The 17,007-nt window shown below is 52.1% G+C and overlaps 1 protein-coding gene across 3 annotated transcripts in view; it reads left to right on the top strand.

Moving 5' to 3' along the window:
- Positions 1-16,797, top strand: part of asb10 (ankyrin repeat and SOCS box containing 10) — a 50,480-nt gene extending 33,683 nt beyond the window's left edge. The window contains exons 5-6 of one of the 3 annotated variants that reach the window (XM_070877050.1): positions 6,863-6,976; positions 15,948-16,796. In XM_070877050.1, coding sequence (XP_070733151.1) covers positions 6,863-6,976; positions 15,948-16,133 — 300 coding nt within the window. In that variant the 3' untranslated portion in view covers positions 16,134-16,796. Of the gene's footprint in view, positions 1-6,862; positions 6,977-15,947 lie in introns of all 3 variants that reach the window. The other 2 variants (XM_070877052.1, XM_070877051.1) reach the window with 2 other exon arrangements.
- The last annotated feature ends 210 nt before the right edge of the window (positions 16,798-17,007 follow it).

Genomic DNA, 17,007 nt, shown 5'->3' with positions numbered 1-17,007 from the left:
CCAGATGCTGGCTGTACTCTGGACACTGACCATATTCCGGACATTGACCGTATTCTGGAAACTGACCGTATTTCGGACACTGGCCGTATTCCCGACACTGACCCTCCGACACTGGACGTATTCCAGACACTGACCGTATTCTGGACACTGATTGTATTCCAGATGCTGGCCGTACTCTGGACACTGACCGTATTCCCAACAATGGCCGTATTCTGGACACTGGCCGTATTCCGAACACTGACCCTCCGACACTGACCGTATTCCTGACACTGACCGTATTCCCGACACTGACCGTATTCCTGACACTGACCGTATTCCCGACACTGACCATCCGACACTGGCCGTATTCCAGACACTGACCGTATTCTGGACACTGACCGTATTCCGGACACTGGCCGTATTCTGGACACTGACCGTATTCCGGACACTGACTGTATTCCAGATGCTGGCCGTACTCTGGACACTGACCGTATTCCCAACACTGGCCATATTCTGGATACTGGCCGTATTCCGAACACTGACCCTCCGACACTGACCATATTCCTGACACTGACCGTATTCCTGACACTGATCGTATTCCCGACACTGACCCTCCGACACTGGCCGTATTCCGGACACTGACCGTATTCAGGACACTGACCGTATTCCGGACACTGGCCGTATTCCCAATACTGACCATCCGAAACTGACCATATTCCTGACACTGACCGTATTCCGGACGCTGACCGTATTCCGACACTGACCCTCCGACACTGGCCGTATTCCGGACACTGACCGTATTCCGGACACTGGCCGTATTCCGGACACTGACTGTATTCCGGACACTGACCATATTCTGGACACTGGCCGTATTCCGGACACTGACCGTATTCTGGACACTGACCGTATTCCTGACACTGACCGTATTCCCGAGACTGACCGTATTCCAGATGCTGGCCGTATTCCGGACACTGACCATATTCCGGACACTGACCATATTACGGACGCTGACCGTATTCCAGATGCTGTCCGTATTCCGGACACTGACCATATTCCGGACACTGACCATATTACGGACGCTGACCGTATTCCAGATGCTGGCCATTTTCGGGATGCTGGCCGAATACCGGACACTGCTCATATTCCGGACACGGCATTATTCCAGACACCGACTGTACTCCGGACACCGACCTTATTCCAGACGCTGACCGTATTCCCGACACTGGCCGTATTCCCGACACTTTCCGTACCCCGGACACCGACCGTATTCCGGACGCTGACCGTATTCCCGACACTGGCCGTATTCATGACACTTTCCGTACCCCGGACACTGACCGTATTACATAAAAACTGACTGCAAAAGCTTGTATAGATATGTGAAGAGAAAAAGATTAGTGAAGACAAACGTAGGTCCCTTGCAGTCAGATTCAGGTGAATTTATAATGGGGCAGAGAAATGGCAGACCAATTGAACAAATACTTTAGTTCTCTCTTCATGAAGGAAGACACAAATAACCTTCTGGATGTACTAGGGGACCGAGGGTCTAGTGAGAAGGAGGAACTGAAGGATATCCTTATTAGGCGGGAAATTGTGTTGGGGAAATTGATGGGATTGAAGGCCGATAAATCCCTGGGGCCTGATAGTCTGCATCCCAGAGTACTGAAGGAAGTGGCCCTAGAAATAGTGGATGCATTGGTGATCATTTTCCAACAGTCTATCGACTCTGGATCAGTTTCTATGGACTGGAGGGTAGCTAATGTAACATCACTTTTTAAAAAGGGTGGCAGAGAGAAAACGGATAATTGTAGACCGGTTAGCCTGACATCAGTAGTGGGGAAAATGTTGGAATCGATTATTAAAGATGAAATAGCAGCGCATTTGGAAAGCAGTGACAGGATCGGTCCAAGTCAGCATGGATTTATGAAGGGGAAATCATGCTTGACAAATCTTCTGGAATTTTTTGAGGATGTAACTAGTAGAGTGGACAAGGGAGAACCAGTGGATGTGGTGTATTTGGACTTTCAAAAGGCATTTGACAAGGTCCCACATAAGAGATTGGTGTGCAAAATCAAAGCACATGGTATTGGGGGTAATGTACTGATGTGGATAGAGAATTGGTTGGCAGACAGGAAGCAGAGAGTCGGGATAAATGGGTCCTTTTCGGAATGGGAGGCAGTGACTAGTGGAGTGCCGCATGGAGCAGTGCTGGGACCCCAGCTCTTTATACATTAATGATTTGGATGAAGGAATTATGTAGAGTGTAAAATCTCCAAGTTTGCATTTGACACTAAACTGGGTGGTGGTGTGAGCTGTGAGGAGGATGCTAAGAGGCTGCAGGGTGACTTGGACAGGTTGGGTGAGTGGCAGATGCAGTATAATGTGGATAATGCCGTATTCCCAACACTGACCATATTCCAGACACTGGCCATATTCCGGACACTGACTGTATTCCGGACACTGACTGTATTCCGGACGCTGACCATATTCCCAACACTGACCGTATTCCAGACACTGGCCCTATTCCGGACACTGGCCCTATTCCGGACACTGGCCGTATTCCAGACGCTGATGGTATTCCGGATGCTGACCGCATTCTGGACGCTGACCGCATTCCGGACACTAGCTGCATTCCGGACACTGACCGTATTCCGGTCACTGACCATATTCCGGACACTGACCATATTCTGGACACTGACCATATTCCGGACACTAGCTGTATTCCGGACACTGACCATATTCTGGACGCTGGCCGTATTCCCGACACTGACATTATTCCCAACACTGACCGTATTCTGGACACTGGCTGCATTCCGGACGCTGACCGTATTCCGGACGCTGGCCGTATTCCCGACACTGACCTTATTCCCGACACTGACCTTATTCTGGACACTGCCCGTACTCCGGACACTGGCCGTACTCCAACTCTGGCCGTATTCCCTACACTGACCGTATTCCGGATGCTGACCGAATTCCCGACACTGACCCTCCGACTCGGACCGTATTCCCGACACTAACCGAGTTCCGGACACTGACCGAGTTCCGGACACTGACCGTATTCCCGACACTGACCGAGTTCCGGACACTGACCGTATTCTGGACATTGGTTGTATTCCCGATACTGATCCTATTCTGAACACTGGCCGTATTCCAGGCACTGACCGTATTCCGGATGCTGACCGTATTCCCGACACTGACCCTCCGACTCGGGCCGTATTCCAGACACTGACCGCATTCCGGACACTGACCGTATTCCGGACACTGACCGTATTCCCGACACTGACCGAGTTCCGGACACTGACCGTATTCTGGACATTGGTCGTATTCCCGATACTGATCCTATTCTGAACACTGGCCGTATTCCAGACACTGACCGTATTCTGGACGCTGACCGTGTTCCCAACACTGACCATATTCCGGACGCTGACCGTATTCCCGATACTGACCCTCCGAAACTGGTCGTATTCCAGACACTGGCCGTGTTCCGGACACTGATTATATTCCTGACACTGACCGCATTCCGGACGCTGACCGTATTCCCGACGCTGATCGTATTCCGTACGCTGACTGTTTTCCAGATGCTGGCCATACTCTGGACACTGGCCGTATTCCCGACACTGACCGTATTCCCGACACTGACCGTATTCCTGATACTGACCCTCCAACACTGGCCGTATTCCCGACACTGGCCCTATTCCGGCCGCTGACCGTATTCCCGACACTGACCGTATTCCCGACACTGACCGTATTCCAGACGCTGGCCGTATTCCCGATACTGACCCTCCGACACTGGCCGTATTCCGGACACTGGCCGTATTCCTGACACTGACCGTATTCCGGACGCTGACCGTATTCCTAACACTGACTGTATTCCAGATGCAGGCTGTACTCTGGACACTGACCATATTCCAGACATTGACCGTATTCTGGACACTGACCGTATTTCGGACACTGGCCGTATTCCCGACACTGACCCTCCGACACTGGCCGTATTCCGGACACTGACCGTATTCCGGACACTGACTGTATTCCAGATGCTGGCCGTACTCTGGACACTGACCGTATTCCCAACACTGTCCGTATTCTGGACACTGGCCATATTCCCGACACTGACCCTCCAACTCAGGCCGTATTCCGGACACTGACCGTATTCCGGACACTGACCGTATTCCCGACACTGACCATATTCCCGACATTGGCCGTATTCCCAACACTGATCGTATTCCGTACGCTGACTATATTCCAGATGCTAGCCGTACTCTGGACACTGGCCGTATTCCCGACAGTGACCGTATTCCCGACACTGACCGTATTCCCGACACTGACCGTATTCCGGACGCTGACCGTATTCCCGATATTGACCCTCCGACACTGGCCGTATTCCGGACACTGGCCGTATTCCAGACACTGACTGTATTCCTGACACTGACTGTATTCCTGACACTGACCGTATTCCGGACGCTGACCATATTCCCGACACTGATCGTATTCCGGACGCTGACTGCATTCCAGATGCTGGCCATACTCTGGACACTGGTCATATTCCCGACACTGACCGTATTCCCGACACTGACCGTATTCCGGACACTGACCCTCCGACACTGGCCGTATTCCCGACACTGGCCCTATTCCGGACGCTGACCGTATTCCCGACACTGATCGTATTCCGGACGCTGACTGTATTCCAGATGCTAGCCGTACTCTGGACACTGGCCGTATTCCCGACACTGACCATATTCCCGACACTGACCGTATTCCCGACACTGACCGTATTCCGGACGCTGGCCGTATTCCTGATACTGACCCTCTGACACTGGCCGTATTCCGGACACTGGCCGCATTCCAGACACTGACTGTATTCCTGACACTGACCGTATTCTGGACGCTGACCGTATTCCCGACACTGGCCCTCCGACACTGGCCGTAGTCCGGACACTGACTGTATTCCAGATGCTGGCTGTACTCTAGACACTGACCATATTCCAGACATTGACCGTATTCTGGACACTGACCGTATTTCAGACACTGGCCGTATTCCCGACACTGACCCTCCGACACTGGCCGTATTCCGGACACTGACCGTATTCCGGTCACTGACTGTATTCCAGATGCTGGCCGTTCTCTGGACACTGACCGTATTCCCAACACTGGCCGTATTCTGGACACTGGCCATATTCCGAACACTGACCCTCCGACACTGACCGTATTCCTGACACTAACCGTATTCCCGACACTGACCCTCCGACACTGGCCGTATTCCGGCCACTGACCGTATTCCGGACACTGACCGTATTCCGGACACTGGCCATATTCCGGACATTGACTGTATTCCAGTTGCTGGCCATACTCTGGACACTGACCGTATTCCCAACACTGGCCGTATTCTGGACACTGGCCGTATTCCGAACACTGACCCTCCGACACTGACCATATTCCTGACACTGACCGTATTCACGACACTGACCCTCCGACACTGGCCGTATTCCTGACACTGACCTTTTTCCTGACACTGACCGTATTCCCGACACTGACCCTCCGACACTGGCCGTATTCCGGACACTGACCGTATTCAAGACACTGACCGTATTCCGGACACTGGCCGTATTCCTGACACTGACCGTATTCCGGATGCTGACCGTATTCCCGACACTGACCCTCCGACACTGGCCGTATTCCAGACACTGACCGTATTCCGGACACTGGCCGTATTCCGGACACTGACCGTATTCTGGACACTGACCGTATTCCGGACACTGACCCTCCGACACTGACCATATTCCTGACACTGACCGTATTCCCGACACTGACCCTCCGACACTGGCCGTATTCCTGACACTGACATTTTTCCTGACACTGACCGTATTCCCGACACTGACCCTCCGACACTGGCAGTATTCCGGACACTGACCGTATTCCGGACACTGACCGTATTCCGGACACTGGCCATATTCCGGACATTGACTGTATTCCAGTTGCTGGCCGTACTCTGGACACTGACCGTATTCCCAACACTGGCCGTATTCTGGACACTGGCCATATTCCGAACACTGACCCTCCGACACTGACCATATTCCTGACACTGACCGTATTCCCGACACTGACCCTCCGACACTGGCCGTATTCCTGACACTGACCTTTTTCCTGACACTGACCGTATTCCCGACACTGACCCTCCGACACTGGCCGTATTCCGGACACTGACCGTATTCAAGACACTGACCGTATTCCGGACACTGGCCGTATTCCTGACACTGACCGTATTCCGGACGCTGACCGTATTCCCGACACTGACCCTCCAACACTGGCCGTATTCCAGACACTGACCGTATTCCGGACACTGGCCTTATTCCGGACACTGACCGTATTCTGGACACTGACCGTATTCCGGACACTGACCCTCCGACACTGACCATATTCCTGACACTGACCGTATTCCCGACACTGACCCTCCGACACTGGCCTTATTCCTGACACTGACCTTTTTCCTGACACTGACCGTATTCCCGACACTGACCCTCTGACACTGGCCGTATTCCGGACACTGACCGTATTCAAGACACTGACCGTATTCCGGACACTGGCCGTATTCCTGACACTGACCGTATTCCGGACGCTGACCGTATTCCCGACACTGACCCTCCGACACTGGCCGTATTCCAGACACTGACCGTATTCCGGACACTGGCCGTATTCCGGACACTGACCGTATTCTGGACACTGACCGTATTCCGGACACTGACCATATTCCGGACACTGACCGTATTCCGGACACTGGTCGTATTCCGGACACTGACCGTATTATGGAGGTTGGCCGTATTCCTGACACTGGCCGTATTCCGGACACTGGCCGTATTCCCGACACTGACCATTTTCCGTCTCTTGCCAGGTCCTGAGATATTGTTCGCGCTCGCCACGCACCATTGAGGTTCTCATCAACGTTTATGATCGGATCAAAGTGACGGATGCGTGGATGGAGGCGGTGCCCTTGAAGGTGCTCCAGGTACATTCTCCAGATAGAGCCTGGAGATTGAGTAACTCCTGGCTGCGTAGCTTGGTGAGCTGGGGAGCGATGGCTGGTACTGAGCGACCAGCGTTTAGAAAGTGTCTGTTATCCATGGTCACTGAGCGATGAGTACTCGCGCCAACAATAGAACCACTTCCATTTATCAGGGAAAATGTACCACGCTGCTTCACAATATCTGACCCAGAGCCACATACAGAGAGATTGGGGCAGGTCAAAGAGCTAGGTTTTAAGGGTAGACAGGCAGAGAGGTTTAGGGAGAGAGTGCCAGAGCTTAGGGCCGAGGCAGTGAGCACAGGGGGTGATGGGTGAGTGGGACTCGGTGCGAGTTAGGACACGGGGCAGTGAGTACAGGGGGTGATGGGTGAGCGGGACTCGGTGCGAGTTAGGACACGGGGCAGTGAGTACAGGGGGCGATGGGTGAGCGGGACTCTGTGCGAGTTAGGACACGGGGTACAGGGAGTGATGGGTGAGCGGGACTGGGTGCGAGTTAGGACACGGGGCACAGGGGGTGATGGGTGAGTGGGACTGGGTGCGAGTTAGGACACGGGGCACAGGGGGTGATGGGTGAGTGGGACTGGGTGCGAGTTAGGACACGGGCAGTGAGCACAGGGGGTGATGGGTGAGTAGGACTCGGTGCGAGTTAGGACACGGGGCAGTGAGTACAGGGGGTGATGGGTGAGTGGGACTGGGTCCGAGTTAGGACACGGGGCACAGGGGGTGATGGGTGAGTGGGACTGGGTGTGAGTTAGGACATGGGGTACAGGGGGTGATGGGTGAGTGGGACTGGGTGTGAGTTAGGACACGGGGTACAGGGGGTGATGGGTGAGTGGGACTGGGTGTGAGTTAGGATACGGGGTACAGGGGGTGATGGGTGAGTGGGACTGGGTGTGAGTTAGGACACGGGGTACAGGGGGTGATGGGTGAGTGGGACTGGGTGTGAGTTAGGACACAGGGGTACAGGGGGTGATGGGTGAGTGGGACTGGGTGTGAGTTAGGATACGGGGTACAGGGGGTGATGGGTGAGTGGGACTGGGTGTGAGTTAGGATACGGGGTACAGGGGGTGATGGGTGAGTGGGACTGGGTGTGAGTTAGGACACGGGGGCAGCCGAGTTTTGGATCACTTCTAGTTTACGTCGGGTAGAAGGTGTGAGGCCGGGAGTGTGTTGTAATAATCAGGTCTGGAGGTAACAAAGTGTGAGGGTTTCGGCAGCTGAGGCTGGGGTGGAGTCGGGCGATGTTGGTGATGGAGTGGACACTGGGTTGGGATCGAACCCCTTTGACATTTTAAACCCCTGGATCCGGTCACACCTCCTCACGCTCAGTCTGTGTAGCCTGCCCTCGGCATTTAACCCTTTCAGCCCCGGTATCTGTCTGGTGACCCTGCGCTGCCCCCCTCCGAGGCCGAACTCATTGTTCAGCCATGAACTCATTGAATGGCGGTGCAGGCTCGAAGGGCCGAATGGCCTACTCCTGCACCTATTTTCTATGTTTCTACCCTCTCCGAGGGGCAGGGACCAGAACTGGACATAGTTACTGCCCCGGGGTCTGACCCGAGCTCCGTACAGCGGCACCAGCACTACCCCCCACCCCCGCTGTATTCCAAGGCGGAGACCACCTTAGAATGAAGGTGTTGTGGCTGGAGCCCAGAACTGGTCAGTCGCCATGGGCCTGTCCTGGTGATGGGATGGCCTTTACATTGAGGGACCGGCAGCTCCTGAAGGGGATTGCAGTCTGGGGATATCCCACATCAGCACAGCCCGTGCTGCCCGGATACACCTCTCATTATCTGCTCAGTTATCTGCCGGATGTTTGTGGGATGTTGCTGTGTGCAGATTGTGTTTGCCGACAGTCTGTGTCCGGCTGCCCGTGGGGAAAGTGCGGGGGGGGGGGGGTTCTTTACCGCTCCCGACTCCCCCCTGACACCCCCCCGATAACCCCCCCCCCCATATACCTCGATTGCCCCCCCCAATACCCCGATACTCCGATGCCCCCCCCGATACCCCGATACTCCGATGCCCCCCCCCGATACCTCGATACCTCGATTGCCCCCCCCGATACCCCGATACCCCCCCGATACCCCGATACCTCGATGCTCCCCCGATACCCCGATACCTCGATGCCCCCCCCGATACCTCGATACCTCGATTGCCCCCCCCCAATACCCCGATACCTCGATGCTCCCCCGATACCCCGATACCTCGATGCCCCCCCCGATACCCCGATGCCCCCCCCGATACCCCGATACCTCGATGCTCCCCCGATACCCCGATACCCCGATGCCCCCCCCGATACCCTATCCCAGTTGGGTACCAGTGGATCTGCTGCCAGCTCCGCGGGATGTCAGACACTCTCTCGGGAGGCCTCAGTCTGAGCAAACACCTGCCAGTCTCTGCACTGCGCTGGGGTGCAGAAGGGTAAGTTCTTGCGAACTCTTCCTGATCGAAGAGTTTAAAATGCTGAAGGGGTTGGACAGGGTTTTTGTGGGAAAACTATTCCCACAAGCGGCGAGTCCACAAGTGGCCACAAGCATATGATGGTCACAAAAGAATTAAAACAGACTTCCATTTCTACCTTTCACAAGCTCAGGGCGTCCCAGAGCGCCTCACAGCCAACAAAGTACTTTTCAAGTGCCGTTTGACTGTAGGAAACACGGCAGCCAATTTCCGCACAGCAAGATCCAATGACTAGCATTGTGGAAATAGAACAAAATAAGAATTAGGAACAGGAGTAGACCATCTAGCCCCTCGAGCCTGCTCCGCCATTCAATAAGATCATGGCTGATCTGGCCGTGGACTCAGCTCCACTTACCCGCCCGCTCCCCGTAACCCTTAATTCCCTTATTGGTTAAAAATCTATCTATCTGTGACTTGAATACATTCAATGAGCTAGCCTCAACTGCTTCCTTGGGCAGAGAATTCCACAGATTCACAACCCTCTGGGAGAAGAAATTCCTTCTCAACTGGTTTTAAATTGGCTCCCCCGTATTTTGAGGCTGTGCCCCCTAGTTCTTGTCTCCCCGACCAGTGGAAACAACCTCCCTGCCTCTATCTTGTCTATACCTTTCATTATTTTAAATGTTTCTATAAGATCACCCCTCATCCTTCTGAACTCCAACGAGTAAAGAACCAGTCTGCTCAATCTATCATCATAAGGTAACCCCCTCATCTCCGGAATCAGCCGAGTGAATCGTCTCTGTAAACCCTCCAAAGCTAGTATATCCTTCCTTAAGTAAGGTGACCAAAACTGCACGCAGTACTCCAGGTGTGGCCTCACCAATACCCTGTACAGTTGCAGCAGGACCTCCCTGCTTTTGTACTCCATCCCTCTCGCAATGAAGGCCAACATTCCATTCACCTTCCTGATTTCCTGTTGCACCTGCAAACTAACTTTTTGGGATTCATGCACAAGGACCCCCAGGTCCCTCTGCACCTCAGCATGTTGTAATTTCTCCCCATTCAAATAATATTCCCTTTTACTGTTTTTTTTTCCAAGGTGGATGACCTCACACTTTCCGACATTGTATTCCATCTGCCAAACCTTAGCCCATTCGCTTAACCTATCTAAATCTCTTTGCAGCCTTTCTCTGTCCTCTACACAACCCGCTTTCCCACTAATCTTTGTGTCATCTGCAAATTTTGTTACACTACACTCTGTCCCCTCTTCCAGGTCATCTATGTATATTGTAAACAGTTGTGGTCCCAGCACCGATCCCTGTGGCACATCACTAACCACCGATTTCCATCCCGAAAAGGACCCATTTATCCCGACTCTCTGCTTTCTGTTAGCCAGCCAATTCTCTATCCATGCTAATACATTTCCTCTGACTCCGCGTACCTTTATCTTCTGCGGTAACCTTTTGTGTGGCACCTTATCGAATGCCTTTTGGAAATCTAAATACACCACATCCATCGGTATACCTCTATCCACCATGCTCGTTATATCCTCAAAGAATTCCAGTAAATTAGTTAAATATGATTTCCCCTTCATGAATCCATGCTGCGTCTGCTTGATTGCACTATTCCTATCTAGATGTCCCGCTATTTCTTCCTTAATGATAGTTTCAAGCATTTTCCCCACTACAGATGTTAAACTAACTGGTCTATAGTTACCTGCCTTTTGTCTGCCCCCTTTTTTAAACAGAGGCGTTACATTAGCTGCTTTCCAATCCACTGGTACCTCCCCAGAGTCCAGAGAATTTTGGTAGATTATAACAAATGCATCTGCTATAACTTCCGCCATCTCTTTTAATACCCTGGGATGCATTTCATCAGGACCAGGGGACTTGTCTACCTTGAGTCCCATTAGCCTGTCCAGCACTACCTCCCTTGTGATAGTGATTGTCTCAAGGTCCTCCCTTCCCACATTCCTGTGACCAGCAATTTTTGGCATGGTTTCTGTGTCTCCCACTGTGAAGACCGAAGCAAAATAATTGTTTAAGGTCTCAGCCATTTCCACATTTCCCATTATTAAATCCCCCTTCTCATCTTCTAAGGGACCAACATTTACTTTACCAATCTGTTTTGAGTAATGTTGGTTGAGGGATACAGATTGGCCAGGAAACTAGGGAGAACCATGGGTGGCTCTGCTGCACAGATGGGCGGGAAAAAGAGTGGGAGAGCTATAGTGATAGGGGACTCTATTGTAAGGGGAATAGATAGGAGTTTCTGCGGCCGCAACCTCGACTCCAGGATGGTATGTTGCCTCCCTGGTGCAATGTCTCGGAGAGGCTGCAGAGCATTCTGGAGAGGGAGGGTGAACAGCCAGTTGCCGTGGTGCATGTAGGTACCAACGATATAGGTAAGAAGCGGGAAGAGGTCCTCCAAGCTGAATTTAGGGAGCTAGGAGTTAAATTAAAAAGTAGGACCTCAAAGGTAGTAATCTCTGGATTGCTACCAGTGCCACGTGCTAATCAGAGTAGAGGGAGCAGGATAGTTAGCATAAATACGTGGCTTGAGCAGTGGTGCAAGAGGGAGGGATTCAAATTCCTGGGACATTGGAACCAGTTCTGGGGGAAGTGGGACCTGTACAAAAGGGACGGTCTGCACTTGGGCAGGACTGGAACTGATGTCCTGGGGGTAACATTTGCTAATGCAGTTCGGGAGTGTTTAAACTAATATGGCAGGGGGATGGGAACCTATGCAGCGAGACAGGGCGAAGTAATATGGAGTCAGAAACAGATGGTAGAAAGGTAAAAAGCAATAGTGGAAGGCCGAGTAAACAAAGGCAAGAAAAAAAAGGGCCACACTACATCATAATTCTAAAAGGACAAAGGGTGTTAAAAAAACAAGCCTGAAGGCTTTGTGTCTTAATGCAAGGAGTATCCGTAGTAAGGTGGATGAATTAACTGTGCAAATAGATGTTAACAAATATGATGTGATTGGGATTACAGAGACGTGGCTCCAGGATGATCAGGGCTGGGAACTCAACATCCAAGGGTATTCAACATTCAGGAAGGATAGAATAAAAGGAAAAGGAGGTGGGGTAGCATTGCTGGTTAAAGAGGAGATTAATGCAATAGTTAGGAAGGACATTAGCTTGGATGATGTGGAATCTATATGGGTAGAGCTGCAGAACACCAAAGGGCAAAAAACATTAGTGGGAGTTGTGTACAGACCTCCAAACAGTAGTCGTGATGTTGGGGAGGGCATCAAACAGGAAATTAGGGGTGCATGCAATAAAGGTGCAGCAGTTATAATGGGTGACTTTAATATGCATATAGATTGGGCTAACCAAACTGGAAGCAATACGGTGGAGGAGGATTTCCTGGAGTGCATAGGGGATGGTTTTCGAGACCAATATGTTGAGGAACCAACTAGGGGGGAGGCCATCTTAGACTGGGTGTTGTGTAATGAGAGAGGATTAATTAGCAATCTCATTGTGCGAGGCCCCTTGGGGAAGAATGACCATAATATGGTGGAATTCTACATTAGGATGGAGAATGAAACAGTTAATTCAGAGACCATGGTCCAGAACTTAAAGAAGGGTAACTTTGAAGGTATGAGGCGTGAATTGGCTAGGATAGATTGGTGAATGATACTGAAGGGGTTGACTGTGGATGGGCAATGGCAGACATTTAGAGACCGCATGGATGAACTACAACAATTGTACATCCCTGTCTGGCGTAAAAATAAAAAAGGGAAGGTGGCTCAACCGTGGCTATCAAGGGAAATCAGGGATAGTATTAAAGCCAAGGAAGTGGCATACAAATTGGCCAGAAATAGCAGTGAACCCGGGGACTGGGAGAAATTTAGAACTCAGCAGAGAAGGACAAAGGGTTTGATTAGGGCAGGGAAAATAGAGTACGAGAGGAAGCTTGCAGGGAACATTCAAACGGACTGCAAATTTTGTATAGATGTGTAAAGAGAAAAAGGTTAGTAAAGACAAACGTAGGTCCCCTGCAGTCAGAATCAGGGGAAGTCATAACGGGGAACAAAGAAATGGCAGACCAATTGAACAAGTACTTTGGTTCGGTATTCACTAAGGAGGACACAAACAACCTTCCGGATATAAAAGGGGTCAGATGGTCTAGTAAGGAGGAGGAACTGAGGGAAATCCTTATTAGTCGGGAAATTGTGTTGGGGAAATTGATGGGATTGAATGCCGATAAATCCCCAGGGCCTGATGGACTGCATCCCAGAGTACTTAAGGAGGTGGCCTTGGAAATAGCGGATGCATTGACAGTCATTTTCCAACATTCCATAGACTCTGGATCAGTTCCTATGGAGTGGAGGGTAGCCAATGTAACCCCGCTTTTTAAAAAAGGAGGGAGAGAGAAAACAGGGAATTATAGACCGGTCAGCCTGACCTTAGTAGTGGGTAAAATGATGGAATCAATTATTAAGGATGTCATAGCAGCGCATTTGGAAAGAGGTGACATGATAGGTCCAAGTCAGCATGGATTTGTGAAAGGGAAATCATGCTTGACAAATCTTCTGGAATTTTTTGAGGATGTTTCCAGTAGAGTGGACAAGGGAGAATCAGTGTATATGGTGTATTTGGACTTTCAGAAGGCTTTCGACAAGGTCCCACACAAGAGATTAATGTGCAAAGTTAAAGCACATGGGATTGGGGGTAGTGTGCTGACGTGGATTGAGAACTGGTTGTCAGACAGGAAGCAAAGAGTAGGAGTAAATGGGTACTTTTCAGAATGGCAGGCAGTGACTAGTGGGGTACCACAAGGTTCTGTGCTGGGGCCCCAGTTGTTTACATTGTACATTAATGATTTAGACGAGGGGATTAAATGTAGTATCTCCAAATTTGCGGATGACACTAAGTTGGGTGGCAGTGTGAGCTGCGAGGAGGATGCTATGAGGCTGCAGAGTGACTTGGATCGATTAGGTGAGTGGGCAAATGCATGGCAGATGAAGTATAATGTGGATAAATGTGAGGTTATCCACTTTGGTGGTAAAAACAGAGAGACAGACTATTATCTGAATGGTGACAGATTAGGAAAAGGGGAGGTGCAGTGAGACCTGGGTGTCATGGTACATCAGTCATTGAAGGTTGGCATGCAGGTACAGCATGCGGTGAAGAAAGCAAATGGCATGTTGGCCTTCATAGCGAGGGGATTTGAGTACAGGGGCAGGGAGGTGTTACTACAGTTGTACAGGGCCTTGGTGAGGCCACACCTGGAGTATTGTGTACAGTTTTGGTCTCCTAACTTGAGGAAGGACATTCTTGCTATTGAGGGAGTGCAGCGAAGATTCACCAGACTGATTCCCGGGATGGTGGGACAGACCTATCAAGAAAGACTGTATCAACTGGGCTTGTATTCACTGGAGTTTAGAAGAATGAGAGGGGATCGCATAGAAACGTTTAAAATTCTGACGGGGTTAGACAGGTTAGATGCAGGAAGAATGTTCCCAATGTTGGGGAAGTCCAGAACCAGGGGTCACAGTCTGAGGATAAGGGGTAAGCCATTTAGGACTGAGATGAGGAGAAACTTCTTCACCCAGAGAGTGGTGAACCTGTGGAATTCTCTACCACAGAAAGTAGTTGAGGCCAATTCACTAAATATATTCAAAAGGGAGTTAGATGTAGTCCTTACTACTAGGGGGATCAAGGGGTATGGCGAGAAAGCAGGAACGGGGTACTGAAGTTCAGCCATGAACTTATTGAATGGCAGTGCAGGCTAGAAGGAGCGAATGGCCTACTCCTGCACCTACTTTCTATGTTTCTAACCCTGCCTGTTCTTCAAAAAGTGGCGTTGGAGCTTTTATTCCATCCAAAAGACGGCACCTTCGACAGTGCGGCGCTCCCTCAGTACTGCCCATCCGACAGTGCGGTGCTCCCTCAGTACTGCCCCTCCGACAGTGCGGCGCTCCCTCAGTCCTGCCCCTCCGACAGTGCAGCACTCCCTCAGTACTGCCCCTCCGACAGTGCAGCACTTCCTCAGTACTGCCCCTCCGACAGTGCAGCACTCCCTCAGTACTGCCCCTCAGACAGTGCGGTGCTCCCTCAGTACTGCCCCTCCGACAGTGTGGTGCTCCCTCAGTACTGCCCCTCCGACAGTGCAGCACTCCCTCAGTACTGCCCCTCCGACAGTGCAGCACTCCCTCAGTACTGCCCCTCCGACAGTGCGGCACTCCCTCAGTACTGCCCCTCCGACAGTGCGGCACTCCCTCAGTACTGACCCTCCAACAGTGCGGCACTAAAGTGTCGTTTTAGATTATTTGCTCAAGGGCCTGGAGTGGGCTTTGAACTGACTACGCAATCTGTGCAGTCCAAAGAAATTCCTTTTAAAACCTTTAGTTTCACATTCTCGCCACACTCTAAGTGGAGAGATGGTTGGGGCAGGGTGGGAATACTGGGCTGGGGGCAGCAGGGTTTCTCTGGAGGGGGAGGAGGTTGGTTTGGGGTATTGACCCCAGCACGGACAGGTTTGGGGCCGAGGAGTCTGTTTCCATGCTACAGATTCTGTATAATTCGATGTAATTCCTCTTGCAGGAACACCAGGAATTCTACGATTCGCTGTTCGCCCTGTCCCAGACTCCGCGTTGCCTCCAGCACTTGGCGCGCTGTGCGATACGGAGCCACTTCGAGGGGCGCTGCCAGGAGGTGGTCCCGTACCTCCCGTTACCCGCCGTCCTCAGAGACTATCTGCTGCTGCGGTTCCAGGACTTCGTCAATTAGGGAGGTGAGCCGGTCACAACCGGTCATCACCGGGGGTCAGATGGACCGTGCCCCCCCCCCCCGGGCAAACTGTGCCCCCCCCCGGGAAAACCATGCCCCCCCCCGGGCAAACCATGCCCCCCCCCGGGAAAACCGTGCCCCACTCCCTGGGAAAACCATGCCCCACCCCCGGGAAAACCGTGCCCCACTCCCTGGGAAAACCATGCCCCACCCCCGGGAAAACCGTGCCCCACTCCCTGGGAAAACCGTGCCCCCGCCCCCCAGGCAAACCTTGCCACCACCTCACCCCTAGCATACCGTGCCCCCCCCCCCAGTAAACCATGCCCCCTCCTCGGGCATACCGTGCCTCCCGGTAAACTCTGCCTCCCCCGGGAAAACCATGGGCCCCTCCCCCCCCCCGGCAAACGGTGCCAGTTCCCCCCCCCCTTCCCACCCGGGGCAAACAGCACGTGTATTCATTATTTACCACTTTCCACATCTCCCTCCCATGTGGAATCACGAGAGAGGGGAAAGAGAAGAGCTATAGAACAGAGAGAGGAGAAATAGAGCAGGAGAGGGAAGAGGGAGAGGGGAGAAAGAAAGTGAGAGTGGGAGAGGGAGTAAAAAGGGGTGAGAGGGAGAGAGGTACTGGGGAGTGAGAGGGAGGGACTGAGGGAATGAGAGGGAGAGAGGTACTGGGGAGTGAGAGGGAGGGACTGAGGGAGTGAGAGAGAGAGAGAGATACTGGGAAGTGAGAGGGAGTGAGGTACTGGGGAGTGAGAGGGAGAGAGGTACTGGGGAGTGAGAGGGAGGGACTGAGGGAGTGAGAGGGAGGGAATGAGAGGGAGTGAGGTACTGGGGGAGTGAGAGGGAGAGAGGTACTGGGGGAGTGAGA

Source organism: Pristiophorus japonicus, chromosome 1 (assembly GCF_044704955.1).
Source record: "Pristiophorus japonicus isolate sPriJap1 chromosome 1, sPriJap1.hap1, whole genome shotgun sequence".
NCBI lineage: Eukaryota > Metazoa > Chordata > Chondrichthyes > Pristiophoridae > Pristiophorus > Pristiophorus japonicus.
This window is presented reverse-complemented; position numbering and strand designations above follow the sequence as displayed.